This window comes from Nyctibius grandis, chromosome 6 (assembly GCF_013368605.1).
Source record: "Nyctibius grandis isolate bNycGra1 chromosome 6, bNycGra1.pri, whole genome shotgun sequence".
NCBI lineage: Eukaryota > Metazoa > Chordata > Aves > Nyctibiiformes > Nyctibiidae > Nyctibius > Nyctibius grandis.
The window spans coordinates 42,139,505-42,155,914 of record NC_090663.1 but is presented as its reverse complement, the minus strand read 5'-3'; the positions used below and the strand labels follow the sequence as shown (position 1 = coordinate 42,155,914).

The window sequence follows — 16,410 nt, the reverse complement described above, 5'->3', positions numbered from 1 at the left end:
AAAATCAATTTCATGACTTGGTAGGGATGAGAGTTAAAAGATTATTCTGCAAGCATATGTCACTATACGCTGACTTCCATGGCTAGTGTTCATATCAGAAAGGATTCTTTCATCCACTAAAATTGGTATCAGTTAAGTGATATCATCACGAGAGAGCTAGCAAAACGTTCTTTTCCTCAAGCTGAGGCATGACAGTCTCTGCTTGGTGCTTTTACAAGAGACATAAAAATACTTTGCAATGAAAAACTTGTAACTGGCTAAGGGAACGAGGTAAAACCAGAGTGAGGTGGATCAGTAGCACATAGGCTTCTTGCCACAGAATGCAAAGCACAATGAAGTGTGAAATCTTCAGCTAAACCAGTGATCTGTGAGAGGACTTTACCTAACACGGCTTCGTATGCAATGGAATGGGCAACAGCAAATCTGCCAGGAGCCAAAAATGAGCCATGTTGGGCTCCAAAACATACTTGGAGTTGGTTTTGGAGCCAAGAATATTTGGTTCCATCTCCTATGCAGCATTCTTATGCCGCTAAATGAGACAGTATTATAAAATATCAAGTTCATTCTGAAATCAGAAATTTAAAATTCCCTGAGATTTTCTTGCTGGAGGACTAGCAAGAAGAATACAGAGGCAAGTGAAAATTTCTGTTCGCTTATCTTCTTATTCTCCGTACTTTGTATATCCAAAGCAAAAAAAGGGAGGTGAGAGAAGGTTAGAAACAAAAACCCTCCAATGAAGTCCAGAAAGACTACTTCTCTTAGCCACAGACTTTCCACACCAGTTGTAAAAATGGCCCACCCAGAAGAGGTGCTAACTGAAAGGGGGCTGTTGCAATAGAGACAAAAATTCCCCAAGGTGCTCATGGCCCCATTTATTTTAATCTTCATCTGCATACCTAGAGCTGTCTAAGAGGCTGTGTGTTGCTACTGTCTCTTAAAGAGTTAACATTTCAATCATTAATAAAAGACAAATTCAATAAAGGATTTGGACATTTATGGTAAAATTTAGGAAGTATATACATGGCCCTAGACCAAAAAGTTATCTATACAGTCCTCATCTAACTAGCTAGGTGCCAAAGATGCCACAGGCACCTAAACTTTCACCTGTAAAATTAGTTAGAAACTTAAGCCCCAAGAAGGCCAAAGGTGCTACCACCTGGGCTGAAGTTAACACTTTCCCTTCACCTGGAATTCACAAACCACACACCCCAAACTGTCAGCCACCTTGAAGCTCCTATCTATGTGTACTGTGTTAGAACCAATCTGACTTCAGAAAAAAAAGCAAAGAACTCGCAGCAATCTCTGTTGATGGTTAATGTCAACACTTGCCATTTTGTTTATAGATGATTAAAGGAAACACTCACTAATTTGAACATCAGAGTAGAAACATCTCAACCAAAGAAAGCAAGCCACTCTCTCTCAGAAGACTACTCTAATCAGCAGCTGCTGACTGGGATAAATCCTGTTGAAGTGCCAACACTATAAAAAAAAAAAGAACACATGACTAATAGATCAAAGAGTGCATAAGAACACAATTGCAAGTCGGATAATTCTGAGGAAGGACAGGAGAAGGGAGAATTCTGTGTTTCAGACCTGCTCCAAATCCCCCCTCTGCATTTTGTTCAATTAGTTTGTAATGAAAAAATAATGAAATTTCTTGAAGTAAGAACCAGCCAGAGCACTAGTGCCACGCCTTAGGTGCTCTGCTGGTCTGGGCCCAAATACACTGCTCAGGCATACCGAATACCTTGCACCACTGCATCTTGGAAATGGTCTCCCAAACCTTTCTGCCTCCCCAAGATTTGTTTTCATAATTACAGTATTATGTTGTTTTCATAATTACAGTATTTGTTTTCATAATTATAGTATTTGATCCATTCAGACTAATACAACTTATTTAGCTGTCAGTGACTTCTGACATTAACATTATGCCACTATTCTTTCCAAAAAGAACAGATTTTATATTTTTCACAGAACAACTTCGAACTTACTAGCAAACAGCTATTGTGAATAATCCTCTTCCCTTCTTCCTTCACAGCTATTTTCTTTCAAAATTTTTCTCCTCTTCTGATCTTGCAAGATTTCAGTCATTAAAAACCTACAGAAGATTTCTTTGTTTTGAAACAGCCACAGATCAGTCCTTGAATAAACTACACCATCTGTTCTCTCCTGCATACTGTGCTTTTAAGTGACATTTATTTAAGGGTTCTACTAAAACAAATCCCAAACTACGTGAGTAACATCCATATTTATTCATTTGTCTTAAAAACACACGCTAACATAAACACATGCTAAATCTTTTGATCTTGGTCTTCTTCAGCTACTTGACTGCTACTTTGGAAATTTCACTGCTTTACTTCTGTAAATTCTGCCTTAGTTACTTAAGTTTTCCCCAACAGCAGAGCTGTTTAATATCTAATGAAAAACTCTAAATAGCAACTCTAAGAACTAAAAGCAAGAGTAAAGGCAATTGAGCCTTTTGTTTGTAGATACAAGAAAAGAACAGCATTAATATTTGTAACTATCTTTTTGATTATAGCAGAGATTTCACAACTTCTGAAATGTTTAGGTTCCCCAGTTTGCAGTAAAAGCTCCCTTGTTGCTTTAAAGCCTGCAAATATGTTGGGGAAATGTACCCACTTTTCAGTAACAGCTATCCAAGGTTTCAGTAACACTGTGTTGCAGACCATAAATCAAAAACCTTTACCTCACAACAACTAATGTTTTGAATAGCAAATCAAAACATAAAATAGTAACGAACTGACAAAAACCTTTTCACAAGATACTCTGTGTTTCTGGAATTCTTCTGGAATATCAGGAAGGTCGAGAATTACCAAATGCAAACCAGCAAAGACTTTCTCATCAGAACATTGATAAAGAACCTACCCTCTTTGGGCCTGCGACTGATTTCATTATGGCAATTGCACAGACACACAGAAATCAACAGTCTAGTGGAACAGAGGTTCCCAATTGCAAGGAATGTCCCCATAGGTACCTTCACATCCTACATTTAATAATACTGCTAAACACAGATGTGCTACAGGTATTCAAGCTGGGTGGAAACACAGAGCATTAGTATGATCATAGAATGGTTTGGGTTGGAAGGGACCTTAAAGATCATCTAGTTCCAAACCCCCTGCCACAGGCAGGGACACCTTCCACTAGACCGGGTTGCTCAAAGCCCCATCCAACCTGGCCTTGAACACTTTCAGGGAGGGGGCAGCCACAACTTCTTTGGGCAACCTGTTCCAGTGTCTCACCACCCTCACAGTAAAGAATTTCTTCCCTTGATCTTTTTCCCTCTTCCATTCCCTACCTTTATCTGCAAAGATTTTTCTTCCTTGAATCACAGACCTGACTTTCCATTACAGGGGAGGAAAAGAAACAGTACCAACATTACAGAACATATGTATTTCAGAATGGTCTGACAAGTCCACACCTTCTTCTCCCTATCCCTTCAGTCACCGTAAGGCCTTCCACCTTTTTAGGCCCTTGTATCTGAGCTCCTGTTCCTACTCCCTGTATTTACAGCATTGGAATCTTAGGGTGGGGAAGAGGAAGTTATATTTAACTGAAGCACTGCTGACACCTGTTGTCCATCCCGAGAAATCTGTGTTAATCAGGCCTGATGTACTTAACACAGTGAAATATATGAAAAAAAACATTGTACAGGCTCTCTCCCTGCCTAGTTCTCAGACTCATAATATTGCAGGTCCAGGGAGCAGGAATGGGCACCAAGTAGGGGCCTAGGAAGAGGAGTTAGAAACCACCTCACTACATCAGCTAATCTTTGCTAGCACCGATTTGAACTGAAATTTCAACCAACTCGGAGTAGGGTGAAAGACTGCCTCATCATGTGAACAGTGTGGGATCACAGAGCCATCTGGTAAGGAAAAAGGATTCCAACTACACTCCCAGCTACTAAATGAGATTTCTAGACAAGATGCTGTACATACTGAGTATGTATGTAACAAGGGGGAAACTAATAGGAGCATCCTATAGGAAACAAGGTAGGGAGTGCCAAGGCACAGTATCAGTGAAAGCAAGAAACAGACATCAAGTGAAAAAAAAAAGCCTTCACCTCTACCGTTATTTACATTTTATTATATAAATGCAAAAATCCACCAGAGCTACAAATACCAACTTCCCTCTAAAAATGAACGCCTTGGAAACGTAGCAGGTGGCAAACAAGTCATTCACAAAAAATGCTCCAACACATAACAACCCTTTTTTTCCCCGAAGTAACCAAGGAACGAGAACGAGAACATATACTGCTGGTCCTAACGGGGAGAGCACCAAACGGCACCGCCGGGAGGCCCTCCCTCGGGGAGCGCTCCACGGGGACACCGCTCTGCCCCCACCGTGCCCTGCCCGAGGGGCCGCGGCTGCGGCAGAGCGCTGGGGACTCCCCGCAGCCTCGCGGGAGGCACACAAGCCGCCCGGGCGCCTGTTCACAAAAGGAAAATAAACCACCCGCAGCCTCGCAGGACGCGTCTTGTCTTCAGGGTATTTTTTTCTTGTATACACCCCACCGCCGCAGGATCACCGTACGGGCTTTATGACGGAAGTCAGCCACCTTCGGCCGCGGTAGCCAAGGGGCACTACCTATGCCTGAGAGGGGGCGGGTCTCAACAGGCGCCGCGGCGCACAGCTGGCGGGCAGGAACTGATACGGTGCGGGTCGACAGACGAACCGCCGCCAAGCAGCAGGCGTACTGTCGCCTACGGCCCCGCCCCCTCGGAACGGCCCGGAAGCTGGCGGAGGCGGGAGGGGGCCGGCCCCGCCGCGGGCGCAAGCGCGGAGCGGGAGGCGTGTGGCCCCGCCCCGACAGGGGCGGGCTCGTGGACGAGGCCGTGCCCCCCCGCGCCGGTCGCGCGCGCGCCCCTTGCTCCGCGGCCCCAGCGAAGGCGTCTCCGAGCAGCGGCTGGAGGCTGGGAGCCTGCGCGGCGTGGCGGCCGGGCCGAGCGGAGAGATGAACACGGTGCTGTCCCGGGCCAACTCGCTTTTCGCCTTCTCTTTGAGCGTGATGGCGGCGCTCACCTTCGGCTGCTTCATCACCACCACCTTCAAGGAGCGCAGCGTGCCCGTCAACATCGCCGTGTCCCGGGTCACGCTGTGAGTGCGGGCGGGAGAGGGAAGGCAGTGGCGGAGGAGGGCCGGGCCGGGCCGCGGCAGCCCGGTGGGGAGGGAAAAGGGTTTGTCTGGGAGCTGCGGCTCTTCCCCAGCTGTGCCTGCCGAGGCGCCGCTGCGGGGCGGGTAACGGCCTGAGGGGACGTCAGCGCCCGGCTGCGGGGCGGCGCAGACGCGAGCCCGGGCCCGCCGCCGTGGGGGCTTCTCGCCCCTGCCTGTCCGACGGCTGCATCGGCCGCGGCCGCCGAGGTCTCCGCTTCCTGCCCGGTCCCTCGCTCCGCGCCTGGGCCAATGAGGGAGCCCCACGACGGCGCTCCGCCACCTCACGCCCCGGCCGGGCGGGAGCTGGGGCGGTGCCGCCCGCGCTGGGCGTTTCGCTGGTGGTGGGCGCGGTGAGGGACTGACCTGCCGCTGGGGCCGCTGCGCTGAGGCACGCTCGCTTGCGAACGCCACTCGCCTTCTCTGTAAGGGAGTGGTGACTTACAGGGGGTTCGAGCGAGCCGCTTTCGACAGCTTTGAGGGGGCAAGGACCTGAATGAGCATGCAGTTTATCTCCCTAGCACCTTTTTTTTATTAGTAGTTTCTTTATGTTTTTCCACTGGTAACATATTTTCTTTTTTGTGAGGTCTGTGACAGTAGCCTGACTGGGATGGCTTATCCTCCTGTGAAATCCACCAGGTGTAGAATATGTAGTACTACATCAAAAGCGTGCTACCCACATGACACAGTATGCTGATGCAAACTTGTGCCAGGGGGACTTTTTTTACAATATTTTTTGAGAAGGAAACTTTGTCACAGGAAACTTCTGTCAAGTTAAATGCGTATGATGTGGAGGGCTGTAGTTTCACGAGCAGTTGAGCAGCTGCTACTGCCACCATTTTTGGTGGCAGGTCTTTGCTGCTGCTTCTTGCCACGTGGTCCTTTACCAGAGCTGCAGAGGTGAATGAGGCTCAAAGGATACTGAGCTGTTTTAACTCAACTATTGAGTTTTTTTAGTTTGGTTTTGGCCAAGCTAGTGAGCTAAAACAGCTCATGGAGGTTTGGAGCACCCCAGGGTATGTGATGGGAGCAGATGGCTAGCAGCCCAATTTGAAATGGGAGCTGAATGCAAATCAAGAGTGGGAACTGCCATCACCTTTTGGATTGGTTTAATATCTCAGGAAAATAAACCCCTTAATTATGCTAGACTGAGGATTGCAAACAGCATAAAAGTGTATTTTTGAATGTTCTAGTGAGCTTGAGATATATGAGGTAGCATACTAATGCCTAATTTGGATGAAATTTATAGTGCTGTGCCAGGCCCTTTGATGATGCACAGATCTGCTATTGAGAGGTGTTATACCTTAGTTGCTTTTCTTGAACTTCTGAGAAGTGCTGCAGACCCTAGGCTTAAGGCACATTATTCACAGAATCACAGAACGGCTAGGGTTGGAAGGGGATTCTGGAGATCATCTAGTTCAACCCCCTGCCAAAGCAGGTTCACCTAGAGCACTCCACTAGAATGAAGTCAAGTGCTTGATGAGGCTTACTACTTAAAAAGATGTTGCTTTTTGCAAAGGGATGGAAATTCATAGCAAGGCTTAAATTGGGAGGTTTTGGTGGTGTTTTTCTTGACTACTGTCTCCAAAAGTGTTTTTTTCTGCTGGTAGACTTTTTTTTTTCCTTTGAGTTTACTAAGCTTAGTTGTAATTAAATGATATTTTAATGGACTAATTTTCAAACTGGAATAAAAGTAACTAAGAAGTTCATAATTCGTAACATTTTTGTTACATAAGGAATTAAGGTTCATAGCTGATTGCCAGCCTGCTTATGGTATTCCTCTTTGTAGAGGGTAAGTTTGGTAAATTGATAAGCTTTGCGAAGTCATATGAAAATATCTGCTGTATCTCTGTTATTTTCCAGTTTCTTTTTCTAAAAGTGTGGCAACATCAGATATTCCTCCAAATGTGGGTTTGTAATAGTCTTGCAAAAGGGTATGACTTTCCATAATGTAGAATAAAAGAAACATTTTTGTTATACTGCTGATTAAATACATTCCAGAGAGAAACTTTTAAGTTGTGTGAACTACAAACATAAACTGTGTTCTGTCAGAATGGTTGGAGTGTATTGTATGAGACTGAGCACTAGAGGCTTTTTTTTATGGGAAGTTGAGAAATAATATTGAAAGTGGTTGCCAGCAGACAGCTATGCTGCCCGTGTTCCAATCAGCTTTATGTATTTGGGGATGGCTAACACATATTTTACTAAAGTGAAATGTAGTGCAGTTTAGGTCCAGATAGATACAGATTTTTGTTAACAGGAAATAGTCTAAAGGCTATTTGTATAACTTAGAGTACTGTGGTGGCAAGGCCTGTCATTCAAAACTGGGGCTCCATAATTTCTGGAAGGCAGATTTTATTTTGTAATGTTGATTATATTTTAGATTATTTATATTATATTAAAAGTATTTAAAAGGGAGCACAGAAAATGGATGAGGGAAATATGTAATAATAATAATTTATGTAACACTTGAAAGAGAAATAATGAGAAAAGATAATCTTGTGTTTTGTTTTGTCTTAGAAAAAATGTAGAAGATTTCACTGGACCTAGAGAAAGAAGTGATCTGGGATTCGTCACATTTGACATTACTGCAGATATCCTTAATGGAAAAAAATGGTTTGCAAACGTTTTGAAATAAGAACATCTTGACATCTATTTTTGTTACGTTATAATCTTCAGATATTCAGGACTTGAGGAAAACTAGCAATTTGTCTTAAAATATAAATTTAAAGCAGTGAAAAGTAGTATTTTATATAGCTAGGGTAGTAAAATAGAACTTGGAATAGCTGTTCTGTCTCTAGTAGATCACAGGATCATCATGGAGTGGTTTGGGTTGGAAGGGACCTTAAAGATCATCTAGTTCCAACCCCCCTGCCATGGGCAGGGACACCTTCTGCTAGACCAGGTTCTTCAAAGCCCCATCCAACCTGGTCTGGAACACTTCCCAGGGAGGAGGCATCCTAGTATCTAATCTATTAGATTCCTTCCTAATATCTTTCAGTTTAAAACCATTACCCCTCATCCTATCACTACATGCCCTTGTAAAAAGTCCCTCTCCAGCTTTCCTGTAGGCCCCCTTCAGGTACTGGAAGGCTGCTAGAAGGTCTCCCCGGAGCCTTCTCTTCTCCAGGCTGAACAGCCCCAACTCCCTCAGCCTGTCTTCACAGGAGAGGTGCTCCAGCCCTCTGATCATCTTCGTGGCCCTCCTCTGGACTCACTCCAACTGGTCCATGTCCTTCTTATGTTGGGGGCCCCAGAGCTGAACAATGATACAGGGCAAGTTGTTTTCTCTCTTTTTTTGATGCCTGTTTTTAAAATCAGGCTCTATAGTGAAGTGCACTGTATGTAATAATGGGAAGGGCAATTTAACATCTGGACAGTATTACCATTAGGTGACATTTGTATTGGTGGTTTCAGTTGTGAATTAATTATAGAGTTTACATAACATACTATTTTGTCTGTCATACTGAATCTAGAAACTCCAGTGGACCTTTCAGACTCATTTTGTTGTGAGGCTTTCAAAGTTCTGGCCACATAATAGTTGCATACAAATACCCGTCTTCCTTTAAAAATAAAAAGACATTGTAATCCTTTGCTTGCTTAGATGTTAAACTATAAAAACTTTAACATTGAATAGTATGAAATTCATTGGGAAACATATGAGGTATTACAAAATTTATCACATTACTTTTTGGCCTCTTTCTCATTGCTGTTACCTTTCTGCAACTTTTCTTTTGTATTTCTTTGCTTCCCTGTTAGTCTGTTTTTTATTGGGGAAAGAGGGTTGTATGGGGTGGTTTTGTTTGGTTTTGTTTTGGGTAGGTTTTTTGACAGTAGAAGGCAATCATTCTTAGGATTTAGGGTCTTGATATTAAAAAAAAAAAAAGTCTGTGTTTTTCTGCAGAAGTCAGTACCAAATGAGGCAGCATGCTTTACCTGAGGTGATTACACTAACCCTTGCTTTGTAGATGGGCTGAGATTCCTGGGATTTTTCCGTCTGCTGTTTTTTGTCACTGTACTAGGCCAGACATTGATCCCCTCTGTGTTTCGGTTTCCCTGTTTTGGAGAATACTCCGTTGTGTAAGCAAACTAAACAAAATACAAATCTTGAATGCATGTGAATGCTGGATAAACAGGTTAATCAGATTTTTGCAGGTGTGTGTTGCACAGGAATAAGATGGATTTTTTTTTTTTTGTCAGCTGGAAGCAGGAGAGGTGAACTCCTATGTCTGAGTTTTATCTTTGAAATGCTTATACATATTAAAACCAGAGACTAAAATTCTAAAGCAGATGAATTGAATTGTATGCAGTGTATACAGGAGGAGGCAGAGCAAGGCAGGACAGGACCTCAAAAAGAAATGTTCTTATACAAGGATTAGTCTGCAGTATGTAGACATAAAGATTCCATGTTTTAATGACTTGTAATAGTAGCAGTAGTTTTAACATTTTTTTATAAAACCTGTGACTTTCTTGCATCTTTCAGACATTTTTCATGCCTGGCATAAATAAACCTTGCAGTGTGTAGAGTTGTAAAATACAACTTTCTGGTAGGTTTTTTTTTGACAAAATTTGTAAAGAGATACTGGTACATGGGCTCTCTTAAGTAACGGAAACAAGTTGTTAGTCCTGGGAAGAATTAAATAAAATGACAGATAGAAAAAGAAACTAGGGAAAGGCAAGGGGAAGAGACAGTTTTCACAAACTCTTTTTAGCTTACTTAATTCGTGGCTAATTCAAGCAAGTGTTAAGAAATCCTACAAAGGAGATCTTCAGAATCTTGCTTGTTTTGAGTCAGATGACGAAAAATGTTCAAGTAAAATAGCTCTAGCTATTCTTGCACCAACAGCAGCTAAGTATTTAATTCTTTTCTTACTTGCCTTTTGAATTAGCAGCTTAAAAATATGATTCAGTCTTGGGATGAGTGGAACAAGATAGATTTTGAGGCTGGTTGGGGAATCTGTTTAATTTATTCTTTGAGATAGTGGCAAATAGAATAAAAAAGAGGACTGGGAAATAAATGGTTATAGCTAATCTTTATTGTGAGTTAAAGGGTCTTTTCCTTAGCAGTCACACAGAGTGCATTTTATTGCTAAATAAACAGACAAGTATTTAGAACATCAGCTTTATTATACTGACAGTCTCAAATGGCAGTCACCAGTTCTTTATTGTTGATCAAAAATCTGAGCAGTGTTTTGTTCCAGTCTAATAAGCTGACTTTGTTTGTAGTAAGTAGGTAATTAAATTTGCTAATTCCTGGTGTCCCTTCCAATATGAAATACTTCTTATCTACTGACTTCTGTAATGTGGGTGTTACAGGCTCTTTGAAGTCTCTACATTCCGCCAGTGTTGTATTTATATAGAGTTTAATGCCACTGTATCTCGATTCACAGTTGGATACCAGGGTTCTTTGATAGTATAAATAATCGCTTTGAAGATATTTACTGAAGAATTCTGTCTTGTCTTTTATGTTTAAGGTTTTATAATAGATTGTCTAGCAGCAGATTATGGTTACTGGGTTGCAGTGTCAAATATAGAACTCTTAAATCATTAGAGTAAATAGCTGTTAGATTTCATAAATAGTAAACAAAAAAAACCCAAACAAAAAACCTGTCACTTTAATATGATTAAAATATATGTTAGAACTCCTGGAAGTGCTCTCATTTATAAATAAGATGAGGTATGTTGAAAGGTAAGAACTCACTGTAATTATCCTAGTCTATTTAAATCTAGTAAAAATAAAAGAAGGTTATGTAAGTACAATATGGTGTTTTTCTTAACTCGCATACATCTGCAGAGTATATTTGACTGGAATGTTAAACAATTGTTTCTATATTTGTCTGCAGAATATTCAACGAAAAACAATGTAAGTATCAAAAAGAAAGTTGAAGCAATTACCCATTTTGTACTGCAGCTATTTTTAACATTCTGAAGTTCTGCTGGGAAGAGTTAAGGCACCAGCATTTCTTACTAGCTTGTACTGTTTTTACTGGCCTTCGTGATTGTTATTTTCTTGACAGTTTAACTGCAGGGTGGGGATTTCACCCTCATGAAACCTAACTTGATATGTGCCTAGCGGAGTGTGAGAAAACTAACATGTGCCTTATTGTTCACCTACAGTAGTGGGCTGTAAATTAGTTCTATCACTTATTTGCCTCTGTACGATTTACTTTTCCCTAACGTTCTGCAGTTGGCTGCTGTTAGAAAGAAGATATAGTGGCCTTTGTTCTGGCCAGGTGTGGTGGGTCTTTTGTTTGTAGATCACAGAAGTGTTTGCCTGTAGCAGTTACTCTAGCCCCATAATACATTTATGTTATCTTCTTATACTTCTCAAAATAATTGGCCTTGCTGCATCCTTTAAATCGGTTACTGCTGATGTTTCACTTTGGATAGCTGAAAGCTTTTTTCACTGATCAGATAGGAACTGTGTGGAACAGTCTGTGAAAAAATTACTTTAATGAAGCACCACGCTGCCATGGTACCACTGAATTCTAGTTTAAGCTACTGTGGTCATATTGCAAGGATATAGTGAAGGCTTGGGATTTTTTCTTAACTTGCTGCACAAAACTGTCTCCCTACTTTTCTTTCTATTTTTTTTTTTTTAAGGTACCTTAGTTATTTTATACATGCTGGTGGATATTGTGTTTGTACTAAAATAGCTTTTAGGGTTCTTTATTAGGGTCTGGGACTTCATTGTCTTGTTTCATCTTTTAGACTTTTATTCACATAAATCACTAGTTCTAACAAATATTGAGAAATATTTTTTCTAAATTGCTCTATAGGGTACTAAACAAGACTGTTTAGCACCTAACTACTTAAAAGAACAGTATAAAGTTTTAAATATTTAAGAACTTGGGATCCGTCTTTTGAATTGTTTGTACAATTCTTGGGGTTATGCTTGCAATTCAAGTAGAGATATTTTCCATTAAAGTTGGAAAAAATGTTAAATACCTAGGCAGTGTCATGATAGGTAATTTAAGTCCTTTATTTGAAACGAAGTCTAAATATGGCTTTAAAAGCAATTTACCTTTGCAATTCAAGAGGAAAACCCATCAGACTTTGTAAGTCTTTGAAAGCTTATGACTTTTTTGAATGTCTTTCTCATGTTTTATGGAGCTGTTCTTTGTTGTTTCCATTTATTCTGTGCTACACTTTGGTGTGTAGTAGTACTAGTTTCCCTGCTGTAAAGCATTATTTTTTAAATTAGTTATGGATTGCAAGCATGTACTTCAGGGTTTTTAGATGAATAATGCTATGAAATTCCATTGACTGAATATGATCCTTTAAGGTACCTTGCTGACATAATTATAATTGTATTTTTAGGCTCTAAACCAGGTGGTCCTTTGGGACAAGATCATGTTGAGAGGAGATAACCCAAGGCTGTTCTTAAAAGACATGCAGTCAAAGTACTTTTTCTTTGATGATGGAAATGGTCTCAAGTAAGTAAAACTTTTTATTACTGTTGTTCATGGTATCTTGATTTACTTGCATACTTTGCATTTTATATGTGGTTTTATTGCTGTGGTAAGGTACCTATAATCTATCTGATACTCTGTCAGTCTGTTCCATCTTTGTAGTTTGATTATAAGAAGATGACCTTGGGATACAAGATATCCTGTTTCTTATGTAGACTAGAAGATGCACTGCTAATATGAGCAATAGGCTTCTGCTTCCAATATTCTTGCCTGTATAGAATTGGTTCTGTGATGCACTCAACTCCAAAGGAGTTAGGCAATAGTAAAGAAAAAAAAAGTATTATCTGGAAAATAGGGAAAATAGGTAATACTTCATGAAGTAACTACATAAAATTAAAAAGCTCATTGTTTCTGGATCAGGAAAACAATTTGTATCCTAATTTATTTAATATTAGTAATTATTAATTAAATTGGTTAACTTGAGTATTTGTGCTGATAGTCTTTGTTGCTTTTGCAGGGGAAACAGGAACGTCACTTTGACTCTCTCCTGGAATGTTGTACCAAATGCTGGTATTCTACCTCTTGTAACAGGATCAGGACATGTGTCTGTACCTTTCCCAGATACCTATGAAACAAGAAAAAGTTATTAAATTGTAATACGGAATCCTAAGCAAGATATTTTTATACTTGTATATTGTGAATAAATTTTATTGCGGTTTCTTCTCACATCCCATACAACCCTTTGGTGAAAGGTACTTAATTTCTTCAGGTCTAACAGCATAGGAAAAGGAAATGAAAGTTCAGGGGTTTTTTTTTTTTAAGTTTCAGCTTCAATGTTTTATTTAAGGGAGAGGTAAATTGTAGAGTAATGGTTTTGGGGGAAAAACTGAGGATTTTTTTTTTCCTTCCTCCTGGCCATCTGGGTATAGATCTCCTTTTCTTTTAAATAAACATTTTTAAACCAGAAGATAGTCTTACTGTGTTTTTTTGAGGTACCGTGATAGTTATTTAATCTGTGTAGAACTCAAGTACACCTTCTGGAGTCAGTTTCTGTGAGTACCTGAAGGAAATAGCTATTTTGTTTTACAGCATTTTGCCTAATGCATGCTTATTTAGTGTGTTACAGTAAGGTAAGCTTGGTCCTTTCGTGGACTGCCAGCAGCTACTTTGAAAACTGATAGTTCATTATCTGTCAGTCAGCCTGCAGATCTTGTTTTGAGTGCCATTGATGTAGCCCACATGCAATTCTGTATTATAAAACATTGTAATGACTGCTTATAATGCAGCTAACTGGAAGAATAAAAAGAAATCTCTTCAGTGTATTAGGATTGTCAGTAATAAAAGTAAAAGCTTTAGGTAAAGAAAAGACTCTACAAAGCAACCACTTGATTTTATTGGGTTCTGCTCAGCAGGAAGAATGAACACACTTGTTCCAGAGGGGGCTGGGACAACTAATATTAGAGGGACCTTTCCATAGCAAGGAATGGGACAGATGTTATCCAAAACAGTCTGAAACACATTTAAGAAATAGAGGATTTCCCATGGGAATGTAGAGAAATTTAGACAGATTTACTAGCTTAAATATGAATATGAGTCTACCTGCAAGTCTTCCTGATTTGCATCAACCAGGAAAAAGGTAGCAAGCAGCGTGTAGCAGTTCCAGTCAGCACCTCTGCTGAAGAAGTGGCCTCTCTGTGGCTGCACACCCTGCTCTTTGTGTCCTCCTTTACTCAGCTACACCTTCAAATGCTTGTCATAGTAGGGAGGACAGAAAGAAGAAATGGTACCAGGATTGCCTCTTGGCAATACTGATGGTTTATACTGATCGACTAGTGCTTCTTGCTCATCATGTATCCAGAAGGAGGAGCACTTACCCTGTCACCTCATGACGTAGTTCTTAATGTACACATATATATCAAACAAAGTATGGCAGAAGTTAATTTATTGCCAGATGTTAAATGTTATGAACTTGCTGGGGACTTTCAGAAAGAGCAAACATAGTCTGAAATTAAAACTATGAGTTTTTTAATACTTCAAATCAGAAAAAATAATATGAAAAATGATGAGAATTGCAGTGTGACAAACCTTTTGAAAGAAAAGATGCAAAAGGTTGGAGCAGAGTCTCCCCCTGTGTTGTGAGTTCACCTAAGAGCTGACGGATTTTGTGGAAATCAACTTGCTTTTAAAAAGGGATCTTTAATATTTGTGAATTGTCCCTAAGTGATTAGTACATTCTCAGTGTTGGTGGATCAATCAAAGAGGGGTTGAAAAAATTTCCAAAAAAGAGCTTTGTCTTTTTACAAACAAAATCTTGTTTTTTTTTAAGTGTGAAAACTAAAAAATCATTTTCACAGTAATATATTAGGACAATTTTTTGGGTTTATCCAGCATATTTACATGAATTTGAGTTCTCTGAACTTGTGTTGTATTCCACAGATTAGCATAATCAGCACACTGAAATACGTCCTATTTTTTCTGTGCTTTGATATCAAATGTATATATTGTTCTAAAAACTTAACTGTTATAGAGAACTTAATACTGTCATACAGAAGGAAAACAAAATTATTTTTCTAGAGATAATTGGGCCAAGTTGTGGAGTTGTTAATTGCTAAGGAAGCGGTTGGTTTATTCATAAATTATATTCCTGAAATGTTTACTGAAACATTTCTTGTGGCTTGCCATTTAGCTGCTTCCCTGTATTCCTTTGGCAGTACTCTTCCAATGAATATAAAGGCTGTCTGTGAAAAAGATGCTTTAACTACAAAGACAAGGATGTGCTTTCAAAAAACATCAGAGAGAAATCTACCTTCTTTCCTCCAAAATGGTACATTCCTCCCAGCAGATAGTAGCAGAATTTTAAGACACTAAACTTGTAGCTTCAAACATGATGCTTGAAGCTGTTCTAGCCTTTCCCAGTGAAGAGAAACTATAATGTTTGAGGTAAGCCCTTTAGAGGGATGAAGAAGAAATCATCGCTGAGTTTATGTTCAAGTTCTTAGAGGGAAGAACTCGGTTTTATCCTGAAGGAAAGGCCAGCACAGATGAGCACTTAAATGATACTGTAATAGCTTGCTCTTTACTTCCCAGCCACCCAGCGGGACAGGATGCTCTCTGTCCTCTCCTTGGTTCAGGGAGCAAGGAGGCAAATTCCTCAGGTGGTCTCTTTAAAGCCTTTCAAAAAATAAAATGATTACTGTATTTTTGTTGTGACTATTCTCAAACCATTTATAAAAAGAACATTTTATAATTGTTTTATGGAAACAAATGGCATTTATTTCCTCTTGTCTCTCCTGACACATTGTATAACAAGAAGTATTGTTATTGCGGGCAGCTGATTGTTCTTATAGGTGTGTTACTAAGTTAAGTAATGATTTTTTTATGTAGTGATGTGTACAAAAGATGTATTCCCTAGAAACCAATTTACTTAATGGGAAAAGGCTTGAAGCCCTTTTGTAGGAAATTTGAACTGAAAACACTTCTGATGCATTTCAGATAGCAATTTATTGAGGTTCTGGAGACAGGAGCTCTTGTCTAAGGATGGAAAAACACAAACTTAGTGGCCTGGGTTTCCATTTACTGTTGAGAGCACGCAGTGCGACACGGAAAGCCCTATGCAGGAAAGGAAAATAACCTTTTAAAATCTGTATTTAAAGCTCTGCTCCCCTGCGCATACAGTCTTATTTATGTATTGGTGTTATAGATATTGAAAATAGAAGGACATTGAGAAAATAAATTACTTCTAACTATTGGTTGTTTATCTTTTAATAAGTTTTTTCTGAACAACAAAATTAAAGCTAGCTATTATATTGCTTAACAGCCAGATTCAAGT

General features: G+C 40.1%; 1 protein-coding gene across 1 annotated transcript; it reads left to right on the top strand.

Moving 5' to 3' along the window:
• The first annotated feature begins 4,824 nt into the window (after window positions 1–4,824).
• Window positions 4,825–13,548, top strand: SPCS3 (signal peptidase complex subunit 3). Its single transcript, XM_068403862.1, has 5 exons — window positions 4,825–5,115; window positions 7,690–7,765; window positions 10,958–11,032; window positions 12,490–12,605; window positions 13,099–13,548. Exons 1-5 carry the CDS (start codon window positions 4,973–4,975, stop codon window positions 13,229–13,231), a joined length of 543 nt encoding a protein of 180 aa, XP_068259963.1. The 5' UTR covers window positions 4,825–4,972; the 3' UTR covers window positions 13,232–13,548.
• Window positions 13,549–16,410: the final 2,862 nt, after the last annotated feature.